The sequence below is a fragment of the Camellia sinensis genome, chromosome 14 (assembly GCF_055761805.1).
Source record: "Camellia sinensis isolate YWXY chromosome 14, ASM5576180v1, whole genome shotgun sequence".
In the NCBI taxonomy this organism is placed as follows: domain Eukaryota; kingdom Viridiplantae; phylum Streptophyta; class Magnoliopsida; order Ericales; family Theaceae; genus Camellia; species Camellia sinensis.
Genome location: NC_138974.1, coordinates 49,604,446 through 49,616,225, shown reverse-complemented (window position 1 = coordinate 49,616,225; position 11,780 = coordinate 49,604,446). Strand labels below are relative to the sequence as shown.

At 34.6% G+C, this 11,780-nt stretch overlaps 1 protein-coding gene across 4 annotated transcripts; it reads left to right on the top strand.

The window, feature by feature from the left end:
- The first annotated feature begins 2,404 nt into the window (after positions 1 to 2,404).
- On the top strand, positions 2,405 to 10,874 carry MHK (Protein kinase superfamily protein). 4 transcript variants are annotated; one of them, XM_082906374.1, is made up of 19 exons: positions 2,538 to 2,652; positions 3,292 to 3,366; positions 3,522 to 3,809; positions 3,907 to 3,985; positions 4,784 to 4,852; positions 5,008 to 5,097; positions 6,225 to 6,363; positions 6,477 to 6,579; positions 6,715 to 6,767; positions 7,787 to 7,853; positions 8,203 to 8,311; positions 8,412 to 8,477; positions 8,590 to 8,658; positions 8,737 to 8,797; positions 8,893 to 8,997; positions 9,503 to 9,537; positions 9,674 to 9,719; positions 10,019 to 10,094; positions 10,436 to 10,874. In XM_082906374.1, exons 3-19 carry the CDS (start codon positions 3,802 to 3,804, stop codon positions 10,563 to 10,565), a joined length of 1,305 nt encoding a protein of 434 aa, XP_082762500.1. In that variant the 5' UTR covers positions 2,538 to 2,652; positions 3,292 to 3,366; positions 3,522 to 3,801; the 3' UTR covers positions 10,566 to 10,874. The 4 variants fall into 4 exon arrangements, with proteins under 4 accessions (XP_028059489.2, XP_028059488.2, XP_028059490.2 ...); XM_028203688.2 differs by lacking the exon at positions 3,292 to 3,366 and having other exon boundaries at positions 2,405 to 2,652; positions 3,533 to 3,809; XM_028203687.2 differs by lacking the exon at positions 3,292 to 3,366 and having other exon boundaries at positions 2,408 to 2,652; positions 3,426 to 3,809.
- The last annotated feature ends 906 nt before the right edge of the window (positions 10,875 to 11,780 follow it).

Here is an 11,780-nt window from a genome sequence, read left to right as displayed (position 1 = left end):
TTCAATTCTATTGAAGTTATCAAATAAATCACTAGCTAACCAATTTTCAACTCTATTTTGAAATCTTTTGAATCAAATAATTTGATTGAAAAAAATAATTTTTTTATAACCGAAACGACTTTCAAATTTTGTTCACATTATCAAAAAATAAAATTCTTCTTAAAAAAGGTTTGGAAGTGAAACATTCAGGTCTCGTTTGGTAATTATTTATTTTAGTAAAAAAATCACTATAAATTATTACATCACTCTCTCTAATTTTTTTATATATATATTTTTTATAAAAAAATTATTAAAATTATTTATTCCCAAAGAAAGCCTTATTCAAAATTTTGACATACACACACTTATAATAAACAATAAAATTCAGATCTTTTTTATGATTTTATAGTTATATAAAATGTTAATGCAATTCCAATCATTCAAAATTATAATTAAGTGGCTCCATTTAAGATGCTCCCCGAAGAGATAAGCATCAACAATCGCTAAATTGACAAAAAAGTCCAAAAAATTCTCCAAAGACTCGCACGAACGAAACAACTAACGGGGGTAATATTATCATAATCAGAATAAATGCGGTGTATAGAATTATTTGAGGGACATTTCGGTAATTTTATATAGTGTTTAGAGGGACACTTCGGTAATTTGATCACCAGCACTGTTCGTTGGGGGACCACCGACTCTCCCCCACCACCAAGCATTTATTTCGTTTATTTTTATCTAATTAAATAATTGTGCAGATTACAAATATATCCTTAAAATTTCTTTAAAATATAAATTATTTTTTTTAATTTTAAAAATTATAAATATTACATAATCATAATATTTATTTGACCAAGTCAAGAGAGAAAATGAAATTCTTAGGTGTCGTTTGGTAACACTTATGTTTTTAATTTTCTGTTTATATTTACAAAAATTTTAAAAATTTAAATAAAAACTTGTTTGGTAAAATTTTTGATTTATAAATCAGTGGTCTCAGTTTATAAATTTGGCGTTTTTTTTTTTACCCACCCAACACTAGCCACCACCCGCCACCATTTTCTACCACCGTCTTCCGTCACCACCACCCACCCCCCACTACCACCTACCACCACCACTCACCACCCACCTGCTACCCACTCGCCACCACCACCCACTCCTTGCCACTACCACCGCGACCATCACCACCGCCACCACCACCCACCACCCACCCCTACCATCCACCGCCCGCCACTACCACCCGCCACCTACTTGCCATCACTGCTCACCATCCACCTGCTACCACCTGTCACCCACTACCACCGACCACCTTTCACCCACCCACCCGCCACCCACCACCACCACCATCACCCACCACCCACCCGCTACCTACCTGCCACCACTATCCACCACCACCCACTCGCTACCACCTACCACCCGCCACCGTCACCCACCCACCACTACCATCACCACCACCACCCGTCATCCGCCATCCACTTGCCACCACCACCGCTACTACCTACTCACTACCACCCGCCACCCGCCACCGTCACCCATCCAACCACCATCACCCGCCACTACCCACCCGCCACCACCCACCGCCACCTGCCATCTGCCACCCACCTACCACCACCACCCATCACCCGCCATCACCACCACCACCACCACCACCCACTCGCCACCACCCGCCACCGTCACCCACCCACCCACTACCACCACCCGCCACCACCCGCCATTCGCCACCCACCTGCCATCACCACCCACCACCCGCCACTGCCACCACCACCACCCACTCGCTACCACCCGCCACCGTCACCGTCACCCACCTACCCACCACCACCAGCTACCCACCACCCACCGTCACCACTTTCCACCACCGTCTTCCACCACCACTTGCCACCACTTGTCACTTTTCACTTTTTTTTTTATATTTTAAATTTTTTTTAAACATTTTGTCAATTACTAAACGCGTTTGTAGTTTATGTTTTTCTAAAAATAAACAAAAAAATAAACAAAAATCAATTTATAAAACTTTTATAAATATAAACTGAAAACGTAAACGTTACCAAACACACCCTTAATATTCTTTTATATAATAATAAAATTATATAAATTATTAAGTAAAATATATTTATAAAATCATTAAAAATTGTAATTTAATTATGATTTATCAATAAAATAAATTATTTATTATGCTATTACAAATTTAAAATGACATAATATAATTTTTAAAAATATAATAAATTTTAATATTTTGTTTGGTTAAGAAATTTAAGAAAAAATTTATAAATAAAAAAAAATATATAAAATTAAATAAAATATAAATATATTTTATTCTCATTTTACTTATCATTTATTTTTTTTCAAATCTCCATCCCAAACACAAAATCTTAAATAGTTTAATAAAACATTTTTTATTTAAATTTTTGACGTTTTTTAAATATTTTTTAATATATTTCTTTTGTTTCTTCTCCTTCGCTTCTTCCGCGGATTTCGCTGTTCTACGCCATCACCAGTAATCCAATTCTCTCTCCTTTTCTCTCTCTAAAGCTCTCTCTTTCTCTCTCTCTCGTTTTCAACGACACCGCTCATACATTGTTGATCCGAATATTCATATCTCTCTCTCTCCGTCTCTTCTTTCTTTATTTCTCTCTGCTTCTTTTTTATCATCTGAAAAGCATCTTTCTTGGATTGATGGTGAGCTCAACGTTTTTCAATTTCTGCACTTTTTACATCTCGTGTGTATTTATCAATTTTTGTGTTTTTAGGGTTTGATTATATGGCATATTCATCAGTAATATAATCTGAGATTCGAATTGCATTTTGATTGTTTTTCGATTTCAATGCGTTGCGTTTATGTATCTCTTGGTATTCTATTTATATGTTCTTTTTTTTTCTTTTTGGCATCTCAATCAAATAATTCCTTTTTGCGTTTATGTTTGTTTTCTCTTTCTGCTGGAGCTGGTAATTGATTTTGTTGGCTGTTTAATTTCAATTTTATTTTTTCTCTCTAAGTATTAGAGTGATGGGATTTATTTTTGGAAAAGTTGAAGAGCCTTTGAACTTTAAAAATCTCAAATTTGATAAAGTTTCGTAATTAAATTTACATTGGCTCGTGTTCAAATAATGAAAAGAAAAAAAAAAAAGTGTTTGAACTTTTATAAATCAGTGACTCTGTGTATTTGGGCTATTTAAATTGATGCACAACTTACTTTCTCATATGTTGACAATTTCGCTCCTTTTTGTTGTAATGAATATATGTGTCAAATATGTTAACATTGTAGTAATTTAGAAGTTACTCGGAAATCTGAAGATCCGTTTCTTGATTAAGTGCAGGGCTCAAATTTCACCCCTTTTTCGGGTTTTTTAAATACTCTGCTGAATTGCATATTGTCGAGGGATTTTAACTTGGTAGTGTTCTGTTAATTCCTTTGATTCGATATGGCTGATTTGTCCCATTGTTTTAACAGAGGGGCGTCATTTGACGTGAATGGAAACACTATGCACTGATGTTTACAGATTTTCTTGGACTAAGTTGAACTACTCATTTCCTGAAGTTACACTAGAGGTTTTGCAGATAACAGGAGTCACTTTTAGATGATACCAGCTTATTGCAGCTTGTAGAGGCTGCATTCAAGCATGTTGATTACTTTTTGGTTTCTGCTTAAACTCTTCAGCAATGAGAAGTGGGCTTTTAGTGACATCTTGTATTTTATGCCACATTTTAACACTGATATGCGTCTACGAGGAAACAAAAAACACTGTGTTGCCAGTGTAGAAACCTCTGCTTGGAGGTTAGAAGTCCATTAAACAGACTTTGACTTATCTCTCGCGACAATTCTAATAATGGAAAGGTGAGCTTCTGGGTATTGCTCTTATATCATAAAGTCGTTGACTCTTTTTCTTTTCATAATCCTTATGCTTGTTTGTGCTGGTGCATGGTCCTTTCAGATATAAAATTTTGGAGGAGCTTGGAGATGGTACTTGTGGTAGTGTATATAAAGCTATCAATATGGAAACGTGTGAGATTGTAAGTGATTCTTTGCTGGAGAAAATCAGGCTTCTATGTTAATAATGGTGGTTTATTCTTATTTGTAAACGGATACATAATTGCTTCTTAACTATTTTTTCTTGTATAAGTTCAGGAGCTAGCACAGAGGGTAAACCTTCTGGTATCCTCATAATAAAAAAACACACAGTTCGCTTATTGTATTTTTGTAATCAGTGGCTTGTTTGGGGTTTTCTTCAGGAGATGTTTGTTTTCCCAACCTATCGTGTTTACTAATTTTATGCACTTGTAAAATCTTAATAATATGTTTACCTCAAATACAAAACCCATGGTAAGAACAACAAGGTTGTGTGTCTAAATGAAAGACAAAACTACGCCCATATTTGTTTTTGAACTATGAGACATTAAAAACAACTTACTTTAAACCCCAGGTAAAGAATCTGGGTGTAAGACAGAGTTTTGTTGTGCTTTTTTGTGATTCTCTCTTTCAAACAAAGGTGTTTCAATTGGAAGCCATTAGAGACATTTGCTTCTCAGCATGACCTTAATGGTTCATCTGTCACACTGCCTTTTCCCTTGTGTTGGGCTCATGTTTACATGACAATCAAGAGATGCTGTTTTGTACTCTCTTTTTGAAAATTTCTAATTGCTAAATTTATTGCTGTGTTGATGGCCGTCTTGATCATTCAGCAATGTTCTGTTCTCCAGTCTGACCCACCCATTTGTCCTTTGAACTTAATTACATAGTTGAGAATGACCTTTCTATGTTTTGTTAATTTTGGTTAGCAATTACTTGAAGATTGATTACATTCATCACAGGTTGCAGTAAAGAAAATGAAGAGAAAATTTTATTCTTGGGAAGAATGTGTGAATCTACGAGAAGTTAAGGTATGAGATTTTGCAATCCTTCAAATGGTATACTGCACATTATGTACTAGTCTCAGTGAAATGTGCAAGTTTTGTTTGTTCATGAAGTTCTACATAGCTATAAATATGTGCATTATACAGGATCACATGGTTTTTGTTTTCTTTTGCTTTTGCAGTCCCTCCGTAAATTGAATCATCCAAACATCATAAAGTTGAAGGAGATTGTCAGGGAAAACAATGAGCTTTTCTTCATATTTGACTACATGGTAAGATTTGACCCCCTTTCTGCTATTTTCAATCATTTTATGTGATAGCAAAAATTCGAAGTTCTTTGGCTTGTTTTTTGATGTTTGCACATAATAAGTAATATTATTCTGTTATGATGACATCTTTAGTCATATTTTCAGACATGCCTAATGCAGTTTCCTTATCAATTCCTACAATATTGGGGCCTTGTGTTTGGAATGCCTAACTTACTGATTCTGCTAATTGTCTTTGGTTCATTGAATATTAAGAGTGGTGGATTTTTTTTAACTGCTGCTATAAGTAACAAGTAGGAAGCTGGAGGTAGTTGGAATTGGTATATCTCTCTGGAAATAGAACATGATTGGTGAACTTTTTTGTTCCAACTTTTTCAGTTTAGTTGTGCAATGAGATTTCTGCAGCTTATTACCAGAAGCAGTCAAGTTTCTGTTGGCATTGGTGTTGATTACTGCAATTAATTTGCTCTGTTAGAATGTTTGAGCAAGCTAACACCTGAATGTTTGCTTCGTACCTGAATAGGGACCTGGAAAACCTATCTGTTCCACATAGATGTCAATAGAATGCATTCCATTTGTGTCTTGAATAACCATTTTTTAAGACCATAAAAGCATTTATGAAGTCTGGTTTCTCTCTTGGATAACATACAGTGAACATCTTCTATGGATAGTACAAGTGCATTCTGCCTTTGTGTTCTCTTCAATCCTTTGAATCTTTCATAGTAATCATGGCTTTCTATGTTTCACTGGCAGAAAGTTTGTCTTTGGTTGATTAACCGTAGATGCTTATGTTAGATACATTTGATGTGCACTATAAGTGCAAACCTGATCCATGGGTAACAATTCTTTAACTATGTCATGTGATTTTGATCTTAGAGAGAAAATAATTTTGAGAAAAGGTGACATTTTTTGACTACTGTGTAAATGAAGAATCATGTAGGTTATCTATTATTATTTGTGGTGGAAAGGACCTTCATGACAACTAATAAAATTATAGTCTTACAAAATTATTTTGCCTCATGACCTTTTCATAGGCCGATATGTCTTGCTCTGAAATGTTGAGATTGTTAAAAAGTACTTGCCATTGTAAATTATAATTTGCTTATGCTTGAACGTGGACTTCATCTCTCCAGGAATATAATCTGTACCAAATAATGAGAGGAAAACAGAAGCCCTTTTCAGAGGAAGAGATTAGAGCCTTTATGTCTCAGGTGCTGCAAGGACTTGCATACATGCACAAAAATGGATATTTTCATCGGGACTTAAAGCCTGGTATAAATTTCATCTCAGTAGTGTGCTTCTGTATTTTATGGATTAAAATGTATTTTATCCATTCATGGGGGTACGTTGCTTGATATAATCAAACATCCTTTCTGCTTTTCAAGAGAATTTGCTGGTGACAAATGACATCATTAAAATTGCTGACTTTGGACTGGCTAGAGAATTGTCGTCAGTGCCGCCTTTTACTGATTATGTTTCCACTCGGTGGTAAGAGATTTTCAATAATTCTGTTAAACCTTTGCGTGTGTGTGTGATTGATTGTTCTCACTGGTTTTTCAGTTACTTTAGCTGCTTTCTTTTGGTAATTTATTGTCTTATGTTGAAATTATAAACTTGTGTAAGGTACCGCGCACCGGAAGTCTTGTTACAATCCTCAACATACACTCCTGCCATTGGTATGTAATATGCTCTTAATTTCAAAACCTTCTCAATTTTCGTTTAATGTTAAAGAAACTGATGAATTGCTACTTTAACCTTGCCACTGGCTGGCTGGGGTTAGGTTCTGGTTTGGTTGATCATGTAAGCATTGCCCATTCATGTTGAACTTGTTCTGTTTGTCAACAGCCTTTTTCTCCCATCTCCCTTTGGGTTTCCTATTAATTATCCCCAATCCCATTAGTCTCTTCCATGGAGTTCGGTACTGGAAAGTAATTGCAAAAAATATTCCCCAGACAGTGGAATTTATAACAAATGTTTGGTGTAATTAATGTTTGGTGTAATTATTATTATTGTTACTGATATTATTTTCATGTGGGAAGCTGCCTTGCTAGGCTGTGTCAATGGTGGAGCAAAGTTCTATGATATTATGAAACAACAATTTATGATCTCTCTCTCTTCTTCTTTTTTATTATAATTACTGTCCTTTTTTAATTTAAAAAAATAACCTGTGTAGCATAGTATAAATTCAATAAGATTTTTCAATATTCATTGTTTGATATATCTAGGCATTGACCAAGTTGCTCATTAAACCTCATCTGTTGACAACTGTTATAATGAGTTTTGCACTGGGGAGTTGGTAGATCAATTTGAATATAATATATACATATACATACACATATATACAGCATGCCTGACTGTGAGACCCACTGATCAAACTGCATCAAATCGATTTTGAACCCAAACCATGGTGAGCAGCTGAAATAGAGGTGTCATTGGAGAAGTTGGTCTTTTAAACCCTGCCAAAAAAATACATACACATGTATTTTTTTTAAATCATGCATCTGTAATTGACTGGAATGAGCTATGTATATGAATGATTTACAGCCACTTTGATGAGATGAAATATTTGCTTCCAGAAATTTGATGGGTTGAGCTCTAGTTGCTTTTCTATGAATTATTTTAATTTGAGAATTTGTACTCTGTGTTTTCTTTGTTGACTGATGACTGATGACTGATGATTAAAATGTACACACAGACATGTGGGCAGTTGGTGCAATTCTAGCTGAGCTTTTCACTTTGTGCCCCATTTTTCCTGGTGAAAGGTGATTTCGTTTCCTAGTTTAACTCTCTATAACCTTTGCACTAATGCAAACAATTCTTCTCTTAGTGTTAATCCACCAATACCATGTACACCTACCTTCCTGTACTCCAAATGGCAAACACCACCTAGATAGGATTGTCGGTGTATATGACTTGTTTGGACTCATTCCTTGCTGTTCATATATGAGATCCTTAATTGTCTATTACTTTTGAAATACATTGAGCTGAAATTACTGTACTAGGTTGGAGCTCAATTACGAAGTCTGATTAATCCCATCCAATATATTGAGCTAAAACTACTTGAGTAATGCTTTGCCTGCAGCTTACTAATATCATTTCTTTCGTGGGCAGTGAAATAGATCAATTGTACAAGATATGTTGTATTCTTGGTACGCCAAATTGGACTACCTTTCCTGAAGCGAGGAATATATCGCTACTTATCAATATTAGTTATTCCGAGGTGATCTCTTGTTTGGAGTAGTGATTGCTTTTCTATAGTTCTCCCCTCCTTGTTTTAACTTTATAGTTAATTTATTTTTTTCCCTATTTGGTCTTGGTAGATTATGCCTGCCAATGTCTCAGATATCATTCCCAATGCAAGCTTGGAAGCTATAGATCTGATCAAGGTGGGTGCTTTACATACATTTCTTTTTCTTTTTTAAACTTACTCAAAGTTGACATTTTAATTGCTGAAGTAATATTTGACATGTTTCAATGTTTTCTTTCTTTCTTGATTAGCAACTTTGTTCGTGGGACCCACTAAGGAGGCCGACTGCAGATCAATCCTTGCAACATCCATTTTTCCATGTAAGATGTGGCCTCAAGTTTATCCACAGCTTTCTTGTTATTGTTTTATTTGATTACCTAACACGTGCCAATAAATAGGTTGGTACGAGGATTCCTCATCCAATATGGGATCCTCTTCAGCTGAAACTAAGTAGCGTGGGTGAGACATTGGACTATACTTTTGGATGTTATCTTACATAATTTAGTATACATGATTTTTTCTTAGTTAATATTCTTTTGGTGATTGCTATACAGGACCTACACCAAATCTTGAGTTGAAGCTATGGGACTTTGGCACTCAACCAGATGATTGTTTTCTTGGTTTGACTCTGGCAGTGAAGCCTAGTGTGTCCAACTTGGGTAATAAATTGTCTTTGTTGTGTCATAATTAATTAATTGGTACCTTATTGAGCAATGGATGGAAGCAATGATTGACCATGGTTTTACATAAGCACTAGATATGGGCTAGATATTATGTTGAGGGCATGTTGGATGATTTGACATTGTATGGAAAGAAATCATCATAGGGTAAAATTATTTAATGAATATTTCTTTTAGGGGAAGGGGTAGTGAGACTTGAACACAGGCAAGCTTCATCATTCCCAGTGAGGGAGCATCCTGTCCACTAGATATTATGTTTACTTGCAGGGGCTTCCCATGGTTAAAACTAATTTGAATTTCTAATTGTTTTTGTATATTGCACACTGTTCCACAGGACCTAATCAGTCTCATGCTTAATTTGGCAACAAAAAAAAAAAAAAATTTGCTGTGATTTTGCATATCTTACAGCATAATTGCCCGTGTTTGAATGGCATAGCTCTCTAAAGTTTAAATTGGTTCTGATATATGAATTCATTCCCTGCAGATATTTCCCATAAGATATCTGAAGGTAGAGATGAGGTGAGTTTGCAAGGCCACATTCACAAAATGTTGATGTAGCATGTGATATTCAGTGATGAATATTTTACATTATATTTCTGTTTGTGAAGCAAATGGCTGTACTATATTCTAAAAGATTGTGATTTCCACTAAGCAGGATATATTGTTTTGCTCTGGTTTTCGGGATCATCCACAACAGTCAGGTAATTTTTTTTGTTTTCTGTTAATTAATATCTCCTCTATTACTAATGAGTCATAGCTATAACTTGATGGGTAAGTAACTTTCCCCTGAGGGTGTGATTGCACCAAGTTTCGAGAGCTCAAACAAAAGAAAGTTTATAACCTTCTGGAAATCTAGAACCCAATTGTCGGGGTGCACCAGGGATATTGATCACATTAATATCCCTTACTCCATAAAATTATTGTTAATAATTGAAGAAAATTGTTTTTATTATTGTAGTGTTTCATGCTTGTTTCTGATGACTTGCACTTTGCTTTCCAGGTTTTTGGTCATTGCTTTCTCCTGATCATAATGGAATTACCCCACCAGTAGAATCGCCCTTGTCATTGTCATTCAGGTGACTCTCTCTCTCTCTCTCTCTCTCTCTCTCTCTCTCACACACACACACACACACACACACACACAGAGTGCACAACACACAAATTATGCTTGTTTATTTTGAATTTCGGTTTCTGCCCTAGGCAGTCATGATCACACTTTTTATGTTTTGAATAGGTTATAGGACACTAATCAAAAATCGTTGTCTGACATTTTTTGTGGTATATTTCTGCTGTAAATGTCATACCCTAGGGACCACTATGGATTGTAATATCATAATTTGCTAATAGATTTGTACAGTTCTTTAAAGTTTTTGTGTGGTCTTATTATTAGTGTGTTTTTCCATTTTTCACATTCCAGCCCAATTCCACATTCATCAATTGGAGCTCCACAATCAACTGGATTCACCATTGCGTCATTGCAGCCTAATATATTGGACCGTCCATTGTTGGCCATGTCTTCCCCCTTCCAGCAGGGTCATTGCCTTTAATTGTATTAATTGCTGGCGTGATCAAATAAGGAGGGATTGTGGATATTTACCTGTAATTATTAGTTCCGATCAAAATACCTAGTAGGACTATGTGATGATTTCTTTTTTCAGGAAATTTCTATGGATAAGAATGGATTGCTTTGTCGTCTGAGAGCTTTCCATTTTTAATCTAGATTGAGAATCTGACTTTTTTTTGTTTTTGTTTTTTGGTCTTCTCCCGTTGGAGGAAGAGAGGGGGGTCTCTAGTCAAATATGTTGACAGTGATACAATTCCTTAAAAATACATTTGTCTAATTGCTTTATTGTGTATATGCTGTGGGAATTATTTTATTTTGTTTTTGCCAAATATGTAATGAGAAACTTGTGATGATGCTTCATGAGATAAATAGTACTTGAATAATTAGTGAAGGAAACAACTATGAAAAAATGCTGCAAGTGCTAGTGAACAATTGGTATATGAAATCTTCTTTATTTCCCATTGAATTTGGAAATTAGAGGAACTTGGTTGAGTTTTTGTAATATGATTTCAGAAAAAATAATAAATCAAAAACTAGTTTGGTGAAAAAAATGAAAAAATAAATAAAACACATTATTTTTATTTGATTCTCTCTTTTTTGGGGAAAAAATATTTTTTTAAATTTTTTTTTTATGTTGAATTAGTTTTTAATTTTTTTTAAATAAAAAGTAATACAATTTCTTAAAATTCAACTAAATAAAGCCAGTTGTAAGTGAGCATACAAAGAGCCTTTTTAATATATTTTTTTTCTATTATTTTATCAAATTTTTCTTCTTTCTATTTTTTTTTTTTTTTCAACCAATTTTTGTGTTTACCATATATTGTAATTTCTCATAGATAAGAAGCTGCTAACTGCAAAGTTTTGTGGCATTGTTGTTATATTCAGATCTTGAATTTGCAGAAGAATTAAAATGGGAAAATAGGCAAATAAAATGAATATGTAATGAAGGTGGCCAATTGTTAGCAAGACTTTTTTTGGCATTAATGCTATACTTGGATGTTGGATTTGCAAAGAGAAAATAAAAAGAAAAAAAGAAAATGAATATGTAATAAAGGTGGCCAATTGTAAAAATAAACAAATAAATAAATAATCTGAGCACCTATCAAGAGAGAGAAGGCTTGGAGTTGAATTAGTGCAAGGTAACCGAATTGATCTACTGAAAAAAAATAAAATAAAATATCTATGACTTCAATTTTTG

Bases quoted from the DNA above. Each gene is read 5' to 3' on its own strand.
- MHK (XM_028203688.2), top strand. The intron at 6,364-6,476 runs GTATAAATTTCA...CTGCTTTTCAAG, and splicing joins TCATCGGGACTTAAAGCCTG to AGAATTTGCTGGTGACAAAT. The intron at 8,312-8,411 runs GTGATCTCTTGT...TGGTCTTGGTAG, and splicing joins TCAATATTAGTTATTCCGAG to ATTATGCCTGCCAATGTCTC.